Source organism: Rhinoderma darwinii, chromosome 4 (assembly GCF_050947455.1).
Source record: "Rhinoderma darwinii isolate aRhiDar2 chromosome 4, aRhiDar2.hap1, whole genome shotgun sequence".
Taxonomy (NCBI): domain Eukaryota; kingdom Metazoa; phylum Chordata; class Amphibia; order Anura; family Rhinodermatidae; genus Rhinoderma; species Rhinoderma darwinii.
In genome coordinates this window covers 39851307-39869238 of record NC_134690.1, presented here as the reverse complement: position 1 = coordinate 39869238, position 17932 = coordinate 39851307, and the positions used below count along the sequence as shown (strand labels likewise).

At 38.7% G+C, this 17932-nt stretch overlaps 1 protein-coding gene across 1 annotated transcript in view; it reads right to left on the bottom strand.

The window, feature by feature from the left end:
- Window positions 1-6296: 6296 nt before the first annotated feature.
- The window catches only part of APOB (apolipoprotein B), a 32423-nt gene continuing 20787 nt past the window's right edge, over window positions 6297-17932 (bottom strand). The window contains exons 26-29 of the mRNA XM_075861044.1: window positions 9358-16794; window positions 9127-9241; window positions 8804-8987; window positions 6297-8287 (exon numbers count right to left, since the gene is read on the bottom strand). Of these exons, the coding sequence (XP_075717159.1) occupies window positions 6473-8287; window positions 8804-8987; window positions 9127-9241; window positions 9358-16794 (9551 nt within the window). The 3' untranslated portion in view covers window positions 6297-6472. The remainder of the gene's footprint in view (window positions 8288-8803; window positions 8988-9126; window positions 9242-9357; window positions 16795-17932) is intronic.

Here is a 17932-nt window from a genome sequence, read left to right as displayed (position 1 = left end):
GTTATGAGCGAATTTAGCTTTATGCTAATCAGTTTCTTAATGCCTAACTGGGCGTGTTTTTACTTTTTGACCAAGTGGGAGTTGTGGAGAGAAGTGTATGACGCTGACCAATCAGCGTCATACACTTCTCTCCATTCATGTAATCAGCACATAGGGATCCTGCATTGTTCACTATGTGCTGTCATATACACACACATTAACGTTACTGAAGTGTCTTGACAGTGAATAGACATCGCTTCCAGCCAGGACGCAATGTCTATTCACAATCCCGACATTTCGCTACTTGTGTGGGACTTACAGCACAGCAAGCGTAATCTCGTGAGATCACGCTGTAAATAACAGCTTACAGCGAGATCACGCTTGCTGTGCTGTAAGTCGCACACAAACTTTAGCGAAGTGTCGGGATTGTGAATAAACATCCCATCCTGGCTGGAGGTGATGTCTATTCACTGTCAGGACACTTCAGTAACGTTAATGTGGGTGTATATGACAGCACATAGTGAACAACGCAGGATCACTATGTGCTGATTATATGAATGGAGAGAAGTGCATGACACTGATTGGTCACTGATTGGTCACAGATTGGTCAGAGTCATACACTTCTCTCCACAACGCCCACTTGGTCAAAAGTAAAAACACGCCCAGTTGGGTATTAAGAAAGTCATTAGCATGAAGCTAAAATTGCTCATAACTTGGTGAAAATAGATAGTTTTTCTAAATAAAAAAACTGCTGCTACCTACATTACAGCGCTGATCACATTATGTAGGAGATAGGGCACTTATAATGTGGTGACAGAGCCTCGTTAACCTTCTTGTTTGGTGAACGTTGCAGAGGCCGAATTCTCACGATTAAACATTGATGGTGTCTCCCAAAGATAGACCATTAATTTTAATGTCTTGCAGAATCCCTTAACCCCTTCTCGTCGTAAACAACTTTCAGATTTTAATTTTCGTTTTTTCCTCCCCACCTTCCAAAAGCCATAACATCTTTATTTTTCCGTCTATATAGTACTATGAGGGCTTGATTTTTGCGGGACAAGTTGTAGTTTTTCGTAGCACCATTTATTTTGCAGTAAAATGTACTAGGAAACGGGAAAAAAATATTTGTGGGGTAGAAGATGAAAAAAACTGTGATTCCTTCATGTTTTTTTGCGCGCCGTTTTTACAGAATTCACTGTGCAATTAAAACAACATGTTAACTTTATTCTGCGGGTCAATACGTTTACGGTGATACCAAATATATAGAGTTTTTTCCATATTTGACTACTTTTACAAGTAAAAACCTCCGAGAGCCATAACTTTTTTATTTTTCCGTCGATTAAGTGGTGTGAGGGCTTATTTTTTGCGGGATAAGGTTTAGTTTTTAATAATACCACTTTGGTGTACATGTGACGGTTTGATCACTTTTTATTTAATTTTTTGTGGGAGATGAGGTGACCAAAAATAGAGATTCTGGCGTTTACAATTTTTTTTTTTTACGGCCTTCACCGTGCGGGTTAAATAATGATATATTGTAATAGTTCAGACTTTTACGGACGCAGCGATACCAATTATGTTTATTTATTTAATTTTTTACTATGCTCTAGGGGGCAAATGGGAAAAGGGGGGGTTTTAGGGGACTTGCACGATATACTGCAATACTAATGTATTGCAGTATATCGTGATTCTGACAGGCATTTATTAAGGTGTACAAAGATGGCGGACCTGGTGGTCTTCATTAGGCTCCCAGGCAGCCATAGCAACCATCGCCCCCCTGCGATTGCATTGCAGGGGGCGCGATGAGCTGTTAGAGGGGGTCGCCCCCCACTTTCTAATGATTTAAATGCTGCGGTCGCTATTGACCACAACATTTAACGAGTTAAACGAGCGGGATCGCGCTCGAGTGTGATGCCGCTCATTACTCTGAAGTGTCGGCTGTAACATACAGCCGACACCACCATCGTATGAAGCAGGGTCACTCCGTGAGCCCGCTCCATACTTCCCCTACCCGGCTATGACAGAACTGTATGTGATATGCCGGGATGGGGTTAAACCCCTTACAGTCCAAGCCATTTTTTTTTTCATTTTCGTTTTACACCCCCCCCGCCTGCTATGAGTCATAGCTTTTTTATTTTTCCGTCAATAGAGTGTTTTGCAGGAGGAGTTGTAGTTTCTATTGCCGCCATTTAAAGTTCCATATAATGTAATGGGAAATTGGAAAAAAAATTCTATGTGAGGTGGAATTGGAAAAAATTGTGATTCCTCCATTTTCTTTTGGGTTTATTTTTTTGTCTTTCATTGTGTGGTAAAAACGGCAAATTTACTTTATTCTGCTGGTCAATATGATTACGGCGACACTAGATTTATATAGTTTTTTAATGTTTTACTTCTTTTACAAAGAAAAAACTATTTGTTAGAAAAAAATATGTTTTTTTACATATTCTGAAAGCCATAACTTTTTTCTTTTTGTTGATTGAGCGGTGTGAGGGCTTATTTTTTGCGGCACGAGCTGTGATTTCTATTGGTACATTTTTTTTAGTACATACAACGTTTTGATCACTTTTTATTAAAACATTTTTTCACCAACGAAAAAACAGCGATTCTGGATTTTTATATTTTTTTCTTTTTACAACATTCACAGTGCACATTAAATAATGCTATGTTATAGTATTCAGGATTTTTTTCCAGACACAGCGATACCAATTTAATTTTTTTACATTACTTCAGAGGAAAATTGGGAAAAGGTTTTTTGTTTGAACTTGTAATTTTTTTAAAAAAAATTTCACTACTAAAAACTTTATTGAACTTTTTTTTACACAATCTATTAGTCCCCATAGGGACTTGAACCAGAGATCGATGGATCACTGGTACAATACACTTCAATACTAATGTATTGCTGTATATTGTCATTTTTACCGGCTTATGTTAAGCTCTGCCACAGGTTAAGACACAGGCAGGGCTTAACAGAGGCAAAGTGAAGGCAGTCCTGGGGGCTTCATTAGGCTCCTGGGTTGCCATGACAACCATCGTCAACCCTCAATCGCGTTGTGGGAGCGCCGATGAGCTGTCAGAGGGGGCCATCCCCTTTCTATAACACCTCAGATGCTGCGATCGCGATTGACTGCAACATTTGAGGGGTTAAACAGCCAGGAACAGTGCAATCGCTGTTCCTAGCCATTAGTGCCGAGTGTCAGCTGTAAAACAGCGTGTGAGCGCGCTACATACTTCTCCGTCAAGGTGCGTTAAGTGGTTAAACATACTCTAGAAGGGCTGAACATGACCTTTGGGACTCCCTGGAAAATCTTGAATTTTGAGAACATTCACTGGTCTGGAAAACCTGCTATCCCATAATTTTCCTTGTAACATGCATCCAAGGAAGAGAAACTTTATGTAACGCCCTGTTCACACTTCGTTTTTCAATTGCGTTTCTCATGTGTGCCTCCAGGATAAGCCAAAAGAGTGTGGTCCGGTATGCGTTGGTATACCTTTTCTTTCACTTTATAGGAAAGCATGTCTGCTGTGCTTTCCCATACAGGGGTACACAGTAAAAAAAACTTATGTTGCATGGCATACATTTTTTTGTACAATGGGAACTTATTGTCAACGTATGCCTTTACAGTGGCATAAGCCACAATTTTCCATTGAAGTTATACATCGGAGGTATATTTTGACAAATACCTCCAATGAAAGGAGACAACAGAGCGTGAATAGAGCCTAAACTGTATTGTATCATTTGTTCAGTACACCACTTCGAAAACACATTATTACCAGGGACTTAGGGGGCGGAGCATGAGACAAGGATTCTCTTTTTGTTGTTTTTTTTAATTACTGTGTCATGCTCCGCCCACTCAGGACCTGCACCAGGTATAACACAATGTATACATTTTATGTGAAGTGTGAAGACAGGAATTTTAACTCCTTATAGCTTCTCTGAGCTATTATCAGAATACCGCTGTCAAGGCACGGATTTTAACAATAAGTGTATATTAGGAACCCAAGATTTATGCAATTTCAAAATATATTAGCATAGGTTCACCAGAGGTCAAGGTTGCTGTAAGGTGTGCTTAATTTAGCGAGGGAAAAAAATTCACCTCATACTTTAATGGTAAATCCAGATCCATTTGAGCCAAATTAAACAAAATAATGAATTTTACAGCCCTTTAAAAATTAATTTTCGAAATAAACTAATGTCTGCAAAATCCTTTTGCTTTTTGTAATATAAAAAGGCTGTGAATCTAGCGCCTTGAGTCAGCTAATAAAAAATATTCACATTTATAGTTTGTATACAGTTGTTTTTGCATTGCTAAGTAACCCCAAAAACATGTTTTATTTGTCTAGAAACATAACGGCTGGATGGAGCGTTGCCACATGTGCCACGGATTCGAATGAATAATGTGACTTGCTCCTTGGGGTTAAGCAATCCTTCTGCTTTCTGAAGAATTCTATGTTTAATGACAAGTGAAGACTCAGTGATCTTTGTTATTACCAACATGTAAGTGAATAATCTGCTGTAGTTATAGTTTTTCTTCTTCGATTTGAGTTTTGTGTCCAAGAACAAATTTATCTTTGAGTTTATCATATTTTCTTACTCTGCCAAAAAAATAAAAACACACGAGGACAATCATAAAAATGGAGAACACAATATCCTTCCTCGTATCGTTCCGATGACCATCTAGCTGAAGAAGCTTTCTTTTAAGGTGGTCTCGTGTATCGTAAAAAGTGTCATTAGCTCGGGATTAATCACAGCGCAGACTGAATTGCTGTTTTTTGTTATTAACATGATTCCTTAGTTTATAAAATATATACTTTGATCTGCAGAAAAAGGGAACCTGTAGAATTAATTTCTGGATATCAGTTTTAGGATCTAGTCAGGGGTTGATCAGAGGTTCACCCTGCGGTGCTTATTCCTGCTGCCACACTCCAGATGTTGAGACAGAAGAGGGTAGCATGACCATTTGGCCTCCCTAATGTTGTGATACCTGTAGAGAGGGGAGTCCGACTGAAGGTCACATGTCCATGATAGAGATGGCTGATTGGACCATACTCATAGGATCCCACTTATTGCTTCTTTTTCAGACTGGTGGTTTCATTGAATGTAGTTTAAAATTATTCAATATTTGATGTATTGGAAATCAACTTCTTAAGCACTGACTTCTGATTTGGCTTAAACACAACTAACAAAGCAGCCAATGTGAATAAGCAGAGCTACAGTATAAAGCATGGGGAAGGGACAGATCAGACAGGAAGTGGATTTATGTATCCCAGACTCCTGTTAGACAATGTAGATAAGGGAAAGTCACCGATCATACTGTAGCTGTACCCTGATGATTTATGGCATATTTTTTTTGGAGGCTTCTGTTGCTCCTTATAGACTATGATAGAAAGTGGCTTGAATATGAGTGGCCAACTCTCCTCGTAATTTGCTTCCAGTTTCTAAGCACAACAGGCAATAGGGGACTCCTTTCTCCCAATAATTGTGATGCTATAATTATATATTGTCAGAATAACCTTTAAGCTAATAGTATGGATGCAAAATAATCAGAACTAAAGCACTATAAGGCACTATGGTGTTACAGTTGTTAGCGATGCTATGGAGTATTGAAAATATTGGTTTATCTATGACCAGGGAAATGTGCGCGTGGAGTTTATATGTTCTTCCAATGTTCACCCAGATTTTCTGGATAGAATTATTTCTCCCAGTAAAAGTCATGTGAAACTGGCATGTGTGTGCGTTTTTCTGGTAGGAAATAGTGAATCTTGCAAAATTAGTGTAACCTACCCACTGTAGACTATTGGGAGACGGTCACAGTGGGCCATCAAGCTACCCTACCCTCAGCTATAACAATGCTTGCCCAAACTATCATGCCCCCCATCAAGTGAGCCTTTGCATCTGTGTACGTTTGCCTGGTGCGGGTCCCAACAATGAACCTACCACATTTGGCTTGGACAAATTTTGAAAAAAAAAATTTGACTCAGAAATAATTCTGCAAAGTAGATATCACAATACCACCAATTGGGGTAAAAGTGTACCACTTTATTCAGTGTAGCTTGGTGTCCCACAACAAGCGGACGAGGGACAGAAATGCCCCATTGACATTATACATGACTACTTGCCGTATTAATGGTTAGACGTGTTGGTGCCTGCATCTTATAAATGGACAGAATGGTTGTCATTGCCTTTTACCACTAGTGAGGCTCAGGGTTCACCAATTTTTTTTTATAGTTATTTAAAGAAAAGTCATTGAATGCAAATATGATGATAAATTTAATTTTGTATTTCGCAAAGAAGGAGAAAAATTACTTAAAATAATGCCAGCTTATATCAAACAATTTTTATTAGTTAACTTCAAAGACAATTTCATTGTATTGTTTTGCTTTTTTTTCATTTACAAGAAACAACAATAGCTTGTATGAAACATAATGTATACTGATTGGTGTTATTTTCACCTGGGTAAAAAACTACTTTTTAGGTACTACAGTACATAATGTCCATTCAGTTTCTTTTCCAGTTTTTGATGTTTTCAATGATTTGCTGTGCGGTAAGTTTTCCATCTTCAACTTGTTTTTCAATAAGTTGTTGCAGTTCTTCCCATTGTTTAGATCCTTTCTCAATACCTTCAAGAACCAAGGAATGTGCAATCTCCATCCTCTTAGATATGATGTCCTTTCTTACTTGGGGAATTTCCTCAAAGGATTTCCAATCAAAGGGATGTGGGATCTCTACCTTAAGCTCACCTTTACGTGTTGACATGTATGTTTTTACCTCTTCACTGGCAGAATTCTGGAAATTTTGCAGCATTTGACTAAGGAACTCTATGAAGGCATTATATTTTTGAATGACCAGATCGATGAGGTGGTTTGCTTCAACGAGAACCTCCTCATAGAAGATCAGCAGTTGATCATAGGCTTTATGTAGTTTTGCATTAAGAATCTGAGAATGTTCCACTGCGGCTTGTTTGGCATTTTTTGACCAATCACTGACTTTTCCTTCCAATTTCATGGAAAGTTCTATCACCTGCTTCCGTCCCTTGTCTTCCGCATTGGTCACTAGAACCCTGGTTTGCTCGTAATACTCTTTCAGCAATTCTTTCATTTGGTCAGTAACCTCTGAGACATTGACTCCGTATTTTGAAGGCAGTTCTTTCAATGAATCAATGATGAGTTTAAAGAGTTGAAGAACTTTCTCTTCAATTTCGTAATATTTCACAGACCATCCCACAATATTTGGGTCTAGATATTCCTCTCTCAAGGCCTTGGCATAAACAAGTAACTGCTTTAATTTCTCCAGAAGTTCTTCATAGATATTTTGGTAAACGTTAAGCAGCTGGTTGGTGCTCTTTTTGATTCCAGTGGCAAGATTGCTAAGGTATTGCGCATACTCTGAATTGATGGCATCATTGTACATTTGTTGGGTTTGAAGTTTTATGTCTTGATAATTTCTGGATTTCAAGGCTTCAATAAGTTTTTCTGACTTTTGTGAAATTTCCTGAACTAATCCTTTAAGTTGCTGTAAGTTTCTTTCAAGACTTAAGTACTTGAGATCATGAAATAATTTCTTGGCAATGTCTTGTAGCGCTTTCAAAAAGTCTTTAACTGCAAGGATGACTTGTCTGCTCTCAATGTTGATGGTTGTACCAGGGATAATAAAATTTGCATCAGTAATTGACTGCATGACGATATCAATAAGTTGTTGGATCTTCTGAATACATTGCTCCATAGTAGAGGTTGCCCACTGTATACCCATTGTGAACAGTTCTTCACCAGTATATTTCTTGTTTTGGCCTGGTAGCTGAAAGCTTGTGCTCCTTAAAAATGTAATAGCTGCATCAATCAACTCTTTCATTGTACTTTGGTATTTTCTGACAGCGATCACCGATTTTTCATACATCTTTGAGCCCAGTTCCCTATCATTTAGAAGGAAGGACATGTCGGCTGGCTCTTGGTACCACTGTTGAGCTTTGGAGACGACATCTGTATATTTTCCACCGGCACCCCTGGCTGCTGACCTTAGCTGATATTCAAACATGTCAATATTATTGGACGCATAACTGTAAGCTGAAGACACTTTTGTCTGTAGACGTTCCTTCATTCGTAGACCAGCGTCTTTTATGTCCATGCCCAAGTGTTCCTTGTGGTATTTGTTGACACAATTGTAGATGGCATCAGACATCTTGGGCAATCTTTCCTTTAACCCATTGAGTACATCCTGAGCAGCATCTTCGCGCCAATTAAGCTTATTTTGAATCTTATCTGGGTATTTTAGTGATATCTCATTTTTCAGGATAAGTACTTCATTTTCAGGTGATGCCTATAGGATGGGAAAGAATATGAAAATAAGTATAGAATCCAAGTACTTTATTGCTTTTTTCTTAACTGTCGACATTTCGCTCGTTAGCTTCTTAAGTCAACTTTTTATACTATGCTGTACTAAAGCACGTTAAAGTAATAGAGGGGTCGCCAATCTCAGATCAGCATCTACTGTAGTCGACAAATGCCTGTTGATTTCAATTGGTGCAGTGCAATACTTCATATTCCCTGTGGTGTCCCACAGAATGTAAGCAAATACATTGAGGTCCGAAACAGCAGCTTTGACCTCAGGAGCTGCCATCGACGAGAGAGTTGTTATTTATGGTAGTAATATTAATAGTGTGATGGAGGTGCTACATTATAGTTCTCCTAGGAATGATCATAACTATATGGCAGTTGTCAAGATCAGAAATAGCTAATAAATGTAAGCAGAATATTCTAATTGGAAAAGTTGATTATACGTGTCTTCAACATATTCAACCACTCTTTTTATATAAGATTACGATAAGATACTCACTGCAGAGCGACTGTACACTTTCATTTTGATCATCTTAGGATCTTTCTGAAGGAGAAGACCCAGAGTTCCCGTGGATGGTGATGAGACAGATGAGGAGATACCATTTTCATTTTGCTGGGAAAGTATCTGGACATTTGTGAATGTAGGACTGGTAATGTCCATTTGAAAGTTGTGCTGTGGCAGCCTGATAATGAAACATTACATAATGAAGGCTTACATATATGAAATAAGTATGTTTTATAACGATATAATTACGTCGATAAATAGGATCTATCTCATAACTATTTATCTGTCTATATTAAAGATTGTTGTTTTTTTTTTACCTTAGGCCATTAAATGAAGCCTCCTCCTTCCAAACTGTGCTTAAATCCACATGTGCAAGACTTCCGAGTCCAACAATATTAAGAGTTCTTCCATTTATTGAACCTGCTAATGAAGCTATAGGGAAAAAAGTATGACATATTACCAATCTCCCAAAAGAAATCAAGAAAATATAATATAATGTCAAAGAATAATAAAATGTATAAAACACATGAAAGGAAAAAATAACTCACCATCAAGATCAAACTCCAGAAACTGTAGTGTTGAGCTGCTGGTAGCATCAATGGTGCCTACTAAAGAGTCTGGTTTGTTTTCCAGCTTGTTTGTCCATGTGAGATTGTATATCGGGGAAGCAAACTGAACCGAGCCGGATATTGAACCAAAAGCTGGAATGTAAATTCCTGCAGGCATTCTTACATTAATTGGTGGAATCACAATCTTCTGTTCTGGGATCTCAATAGTTGGTAGGTCAATATCTGCTATTTTGTTGAAGAGGCTGTTGAAATCCAAGTCATAGAACTTTTTAGGAAGAGTGTATTTGGATAGTGTTACTTGATATTGTGGTGCAGACAGTTCAACAAGGGGACGATTGGAGCCTTCTGATGTAGTGTACAATAACTTCATGTCAGCGGCAGGGAATTTAATTTCTGGCAAAGATGAAGATTGATAAATGTCTTTGGGTAGTATCAGTCCTGGGAAGGTTATTGTGGAACCATCTCCAATTCTTTCAGATGGAATAGGGTAAAAGTATCCATCATTACTTTTTGTGTAAATCAGTGTTGTTGATGCATTAAGGTATTGTTTTCTGTCAACGTGAGTTGTAACATCGAGTTTCAAGACATCCCACACACTTCTGTCATACACTGATAGCATGAGTGACTTTAGGAAAGCCACGTGGCCCTGTAATGATCCTCCAGCTTCAAGTCTTGCATCTGTTTGATCATTGGATAGCTTAATGTTGTGTGCCAAAAGGAGAGACTCGAGAATACCTTGTCCATTCATGCTAAATTCTTGCTTATCCATGTTAACATTTAATGTTATGCCTTGGTTCAACGATGCTGCTTCAATAAATGAATTGGGTTGGCTGATCTTCATTTGAAGGTCTGTTAGTAGACTCCAAAGGGCCAGTTCGAAGGTGGCTTTACCACTCTGCTGTCCTGTTGATGTGAATAGTGGAGTGATTCTTAAATAATTCTCTCCCTTATGTTCCCAAACTGCATAGATTCTACTGGTGGAGGCTTCAACAGCAAGATTTTCTGTTAAGTCCATGTGTCCTAAGCCATCTGCCCTAGAGTTGGCTACAAGCCTGATGGTAGATCTAAGGCCATTTGAATTCATGTAAGTATTTGCATCATTGGTAAATGTTCCAGAAAACATTTGCTGGGTTAGAAGGGATCCAGTTATATCTCCAGAAATCTTTGAGTCCATTGAAAAATAGGATGTAAGACCTTCAAGACTTAGCACATGATCAAGTTTACCCTTTGCTGCGTTTCCAAACAATGGATCATTACAATCATAAGTGAGTGTAATCTTAGATGACATTGTAGACTTTGACTTTGTGTTACCGGTCAGCTCTTGTTTTAATGTACTCTTTATCAGTGGGGTATCCAATTTTGCATTGGTTATCACAGATGCTTCCACGTTTCTTTTTCCAAATGATATAGAGCTTTCATGTTTTCCTTCGGCAAATACAGATTTCAAAGCCAGGGCTGTGGCCAGTTTTAGGCCTCTCTTCCTAGTAAGACCTGTTGTTGCATCTATGTTGAACTGAAGAGCATCAATAACTGATGTGGAGGCTACACTTACTCTGGCAGAGACATCGGACTGATTGTATATTCCAGCACTTGTGGTGAGCGAAATAACATTTGACTTAAAGAAGAATTCATAAGTGAGGTTTCCTAATGCGGGTATAAAAATACCATTTTGCCCACTGGGCAGTTTCAATTTAGGTAGAGAAAGTCTGCGTAAAGAGTTGGGCACCTGCAGTACAGGCATTTCTAGTGAAGGCAGCACAAACTTGTAAGATGGGATAGAGAACCCAATCATTGGCACAACAAAGCTTGGTGTACCTATTTCTTTAGGAACTAGGTAACCAAAAGCTGGAAGTTCAGCAGAGAAGGAAGAAACTTCAATGTTCACTAGTGGTATGGTATAACCAGGAATTCTGAATGTTCTCGGTACTCCACTTATTTGATTGTCCACTTTGTATTTATCAAACTTTACTTTGGCTTGGTTGTAAGAGTCCATCAGGAGGTTTATTGCTTTATCTCTTCCACTTTCAAACTTTTTGTTAAAGGTCTTCATATTTGTATTTACAGAATCAAAAACTGCATCTAGTGGCAGAGGTATCACATGCATGTCTTTATTTTTCTGATACTGAAGTTTTATGTTCAGATCAAAATTCTGACGAGTTGTTGTCAACAAATTCTTCAGGCCACTTTTTTCCCATAGAGAAAACTCTCGAACCTCTGGTGTTTTTATTACTGTGTAGGGGATCTGAATTTCGGGAATGGAGATTGCGATTGTCAAGAAATCAAGGTTAGCTTCACCATTCATTGCCAATGCAGCCTGAATATTCTCTTCGTTATTACCCAGTAAAATTGTATGAGACACTTTGTATTGGTTGAATCTTCCATTTGCTTGCCATGACACTTGTTGAATAGTGGGGCTGAGGGTGAAGTCATAGTTGTTTAGAAATTCGATCCTGCCAGTTAGCTTCAGAGGGAAACTTACTTTTAGATTTCCATTGTTTGCAGTGGACAGTTTCATTTCAAAGGCTCTAGTCAAAAAGGCAAAGTTGTTGCTTATTGTTCCAGTAGCCGGACCTGATAGCTCTGCATTGTGAGTTGCTTCAAGTTCTACCTTCATCTCATTAACCTGAGCCTTTCCTTTTAGTGTAGCAATGCTGTTTCCAACGTTAGGAGCATCAGCCTTTGACGTTATTTCAATGTTTGCATAGCTCAGCAACACGGAATCATACTTGAGGCTTTGATCCAGTTTCAGGTATTTGTCATTAATTTTGTTAGTGCCCAAAAGTTCAATGTTGCCACCTTTCAGATTGAACTTGACATCAGCCTGATGGGTTCCTTCATCTGTAAAATGAGGGCAAGCCCATTTCCAGTTTCCTTTGCCAGAAGATATTAAGGAAATGCGTCCAATGTCTACTGTTGTGTCAACATCATTTTGTAGGTCAAGTTGACTGGAAATATCCAACTGTGGAATATTCAATCTATGAGAGTATTTTGTAGCCACATCTGCTGTAATTCTTTTCTGCAGTTTGACAGTAATGGAGTTTTGAAGCTCAGCTGTATTTTTCTGAGTCTTCAAGTTAGCCTTTGTTTGGATCTGTGTCTGAATTTGACTTGATGTGAAGATAACCTCGCTAAAATGATCCAGCTTTACATGTCGGTTAGACAGGGACACAGTTTCTTTGATAATTAACTGTTCCATCAAGGGTGCAGAAATTCGTGCATCTGCTCCAAAGGTGAAATCCAAAGCTTCAATCATTGAGGTTGCTTCTGTACTAAGAGAAGCAATCATTTCTGGTGATTTCTCAGAGACCGTGGAATTTTTGACCTCAGCTGAAGTAGACATTGTGAGAAAGGGTGATGCTACTTTGAATGAACTGGAAAGCTTGCCAAAAGTTGGAACAGAAACAGAGTGAGGAATCTTTGGAAGCTGGAATTCAGGAATCTTTATTTCGGGGAATTGGAAATTCTCCAAGTTTAGTTTCGGGATTTTATACTCAGGTAGCTGCATATTGGGGATGTAGATTTCAGGAATGGAAAATTCAGGAAGCCCCATGTCACTCATCGTTATATCTCTTAATAGTATGTCCGGGGATGGGAACTTATAGTCTCTTGAAATAATTTGATCGATTATCCTTACAACCTCAAGTTTTATTTTATTTAGATCAATTTCGTAGGATGGTACTTTATAGGCATTTAAAATTGTAAACTCAGGTGTTACAAATCTTGTTGGAATGTCAATGCCTCTTAGATTTCTGAAATTGATTTCCAAAGACTGGATCTGCAAATCTGTGAAAGGTACAATGAAGAATGGTGTCCTAAATGTTGCTTCTCTCAGTGCCCGCAGGCTAACTTCAAATGCAGGCAAGATAATGAATCTTAAATTAATTTCGGGCACAACAAATCCTTCTTCTACAAGTAGTTTTAGTCTGTCAGCCCACTCCTGGATATCATTCTCTTGAGCAAAGTCATTAATCTTGGCAGCCATGTTTTTCCACTCCTGTGTTATGGAAATTACAAAGTGTCGATAAGCCTGGCCCACCTGTTGTAGATACTTCTGGCATTCTTCTTTTATGTTCATAGCATATATTGTATCTCTGACATCCTCAAGGTGTTCAATTGCTCTGGTCTTCCATTCATTTAATACCGTTGAGGTCATGATATCTTCATACCACTGAACAACGGAGGCAAGCCTGGTGTCTCTTACTTGTTGAAGATACTTAGTGACCACGGCTCTCACTTCCATCAAATATTGTCTTAAAGCTTCGGCTTTTTGTGGCAGCTCTAGAGCCTTCAGTTTATTGTTGAATGTTTCTGTCAGCTCTTTGATCTTGTTGTTGAACTCATCCACAAAGTTATCATAATCAAAGGACCTCATCTTCTGAACCAGGATGTCTAAGTTATAGTTGACATCATCAATTAGCTTCTTAAAATCATAGTCTCTTACTTGTTTGACTGCGGCATCAACAAACGTAATCACCCTCTTACAATACAGTCTGACATCAATGTTATTTAGCATGTCTGTTGCCATTTTGATGGTTTCTTTAACTTTCTGTTGGTTCAGGAACTCAATAAACTTTTCTATGAGGATTTCAATCTTTTTCTCAATCTCATACTTGGCCACAAAGTCCTGAAACGTGTCAACTACTGCATTGATTTTTTCACTTACTTGAAATTCCTCAAATTGTGTGATGACAAGATTTTTTATCTGTTCTATAATAAATCTAATATTCTCAATAGGGACAGCATTTTTTATCACCTCTGCATACTTTGATATTTCAATGGACTGTAGGAGTTCCTTCACATTTTGAGCCATCTGATCAACATTGATTCTCTGTATGTAAACCTGGACTTGGTGTAAGAGTCTCTGGATGTTAGCTTTGATTTGGTATTGTTCGTCAACATTTTGGATCCATGCAGCCAAGCTTTGGCCTAAGTCATTAACATTAATTTTTTCAACTGAAACTCGAATGTTCTGGATCATCTCAATGGTCTTTTCCCATACTTTGTATTCATTGTCGAAGGCTTTCAGTTTCTCCACACATCTTTGAATTAACATCTCAATGGATTTCGTAAGCTTCTCAAGGTCATAATTTTCTTTAATATATCTGTCCATTTCAGTAAAGGATTTCTGCAAACGGATTTGTACCCGTCTGAAATAATCTTCGACTGCAGATTGAAGTTCCTCAGCTGTGATCTTATATCCCTTGGCCAATGATAGAATTCTTTCTTTTGCCAGACTAACTTTGCTTTCTAGATCCAAACTATTCACATAGTCATTCATTCTTTGGCCAGCTGTATCCAATGCCCTTCTGTATCTCTGTACATATTGGTCAATATCTACATCTTTCAATGAATTCTGCAAAGCTTCTAGAGTGGTGAGTAATACAGCTCTCATGTTCTCAAAATATAAAGACATGTATTCAATGAAAGGCAAGTTGATGATATGCATGTCTTTATTCTTATCATACTTGATATGGCCGGAAATAATAAACTCTTGAGGTGTATTGACTGTGTCTCTTAAGTTTAGAGAGTCAATTGGATTAAACTTGCCAAAAGGCAGAAGAACCTCTCTATCCAGTACAGAGAGATCGGCTAGAGTTTGCCCACTAAGTTGAACTCCAATACTGTCAGCATTATTGAATGCACTAACATCCTGGTTGTATGTATTTTGGTTTAGGCGGCTCTTAAGTTTCCATGAGCTTAACTGTTCAGAAGGAGTGAACAACAGGTTGGTGTTGTAATCTAGAAGAGTTTCATGAGTATTGCCTGTTCCAAATGAATGCGTTGTTGATCCCCTATAATCATGAACTAAATTAAAGGAAAGGGGCTCTGCTTTTAATATGAATTTGCTGTAAAGTTGTCCTGAGTGTTCCCCATAAATCGTCAGTCTTCCATCTCCATTGGTTTGAGAGTCAATGGTTATGGTGAATGGTTGCACAACTGAGCGAATTCTGTTAGTAAACCGCATGGCTTTTGAGTCACAATTTGTGTTGCTGCTAAGTGAGAGAGAGAGTCCGGCAAGTTCCAGCGTAAATCTATGAGTGTGGGCAGTTCCTTGTATATTTGCAATGGTGTCTGTGTTAACATTTGCTTCCATGTTACCAGCCGAGAAGACATAGGAATGCTTTATTTCATCTTTGTTGAAAGCACCTCTTATATTGCCATTGATATTCACCTTGAAGGCTTCGAGCTGAACTTGACCTTTGTTGGTTAACTCTAAGGCACCATATTGCATTTCATTGTTCAGGACAGCTGTCATGGTATATGGCTGCATCTGGAAGTCAAACTTGTGCTTGTGGATTTTGTCAGAGCTTAGAGCGTTTTCAAATTTGGAGGTAAACTGCAGAATATATCCTGCAATACTTAGGTCATTGCTGCTCTCCAGTTTTATCTGATCATATGAGCCCATTAGGTTGTTGGAAAGCTTCAGACCTTCTTTGCTAACCCTAAAGTTAAACAGATGTTTACTGTCCACACCAAGAAGAGTAGCTTGATATACACTACCCAGAGACAGTTCACTCAAGGCACCTTTTCCATCAACAGAAATCTTGGCATTGTGTTCTCTGTATCTTCCACTGGCCATCATTTTCATGACTGCTCCTGCTGAACCAATACCAGCATTCAACTCGCTCTCCAACAATAATGGACTAAAGTTGACACTGGTGGTAGCACTAGTGGAAAGGCCATCTTGGCTGAGCTTCAAAGTGGCCTTGTGAGCACCTCTACTTGCTTGGTTATTTAGAGTGACGTCAGCATTTAATTCAAGACCAAGGGAGTTAAGAGATCCAGACAGAAGGGTGTAGAACCTGTTGCGTTTGTAGTCAGCCTGATACTCTGAACGGATTGCAGCCATCTGCCTCGACAAGGTGAGCTCAAATCTGTTCAGCCCAACTAGGTTGTAGTAGTTTCCATTGGTATTTGACTTTAGGGTCAACTCATTGTTTCTCACATCAACAGTCATGGTGTTGACAAAAGCTCCATCTTGTAAATCCGTGGTTGAACTCAATGTTGCTACTCCTAACAGGGACATTCCTGACAATTTGTTTGTTGCTTTCAAGTATGATGAATCGAACTTAAAGTTGGAATCTATTTTTGTCTGTTTGCCTTCTGGGTTGATGGTGGACGCTAACGTGAAATCACTGTTTGCAAATAGGGAGGCTACATTCAGTCTGGTATTCATATCAGCCTCGGTCACCACTATGTGGTTATTGACTGATGACCTGAGTGAGGAAACTCCAGAAGCTTCAAATCCCAATACACTCCTGGCCTGGTAAGAATAGGATCCTTTAAACCATTGGTTGTTCTTGAAGTTATATATTTCACTAAGCCTTAGACCTGCATCAAGAAGGGTGTGGCGTAATGATCCTTCGTAGGACAGGGTTAATATGTTGCTTGGGTCATACGATCCCTTTGCAGAACCTGTAATAGTAAAATGGATTTGTTAATATAGTAAAAAAAATCAATGACAATGTAAATATATATATACACACACACCTGCAAAAATGTGAGAAATATATAACGGTAATCAATGAGGCCGAATACAGAATAATTTTTAGATCACTGTCCATATGTAGCTGATTGGGTTCATTCTACTGTATATTGGTTGACTTTACAAATCGAACGTGTTTTTTGTAGGCATATGTTATTTTACATGTATATCTGATACTTTTAGTGAGGTTTCTATATCTATAATAACTGATGGCATATCCCCAGGATCCTGGAACCAAACAAAGGGGCCACGGTGCTGCAATACAAGATACAGTGCTCAGGCAAAGCTGGCACTGAGTCTGTTAAAAGCCAAAGTGGCCTACAGTAAGATCTTACCAATATTAGAAGTTACTTCACACCTCTGTGACCTCTATTATAGCACTCGATATGTAGGCTTGTGCCTTTATGTGGCCAAGGAAATCCTTAGTTTTGCCCCTACGCAGGGTCGAATTAAGGTTGGTATAGGCCCCATGGCAAAAAAATAGTGGAGGCCTCTCTGGAACCACGATGCCACCTGAACACATATAGAAGCCACATATGGGAGAGGTAGAAACACATGCACGTGGCCCTCTACCAAGATATAAAGACAGCCAAGCCAGTGCCTCCCTTAGACTTAAAAAGAGAGCCACATGAATGAAGGGCGTAAGTATGTAGATAATGCTAGATATATCGATATGAGAGAGAGAAAGAGATAGATGATAGATAGATAGATAGATAGATAGATAGATAGATAGATAGATAGATAGATAGATAGATAGATAGATAGATAGATAGATAGATAGATAGATGATAGATAGATAGATAGATAGATAGATAGATAGATAGATAGATAGATAGATAGATAGATAGATAGATAGATAGATAGATAGATAGATAGATAGATAGATAGATAGATAGAACTGACCTGGACAGGGAGAGTGGGTGGTGGTGGCTCCCTCGAAAGCCAATGTGGTGAAGGCCCTGGGGCACGTGCCTACTTAGATTGTTTCACGCTGGGTAGGCACTGTTATAATGAGGTATTCTCACATGAACATTGAACCCTAGAAGCTAGCAATTAAAAAGCTTCCTT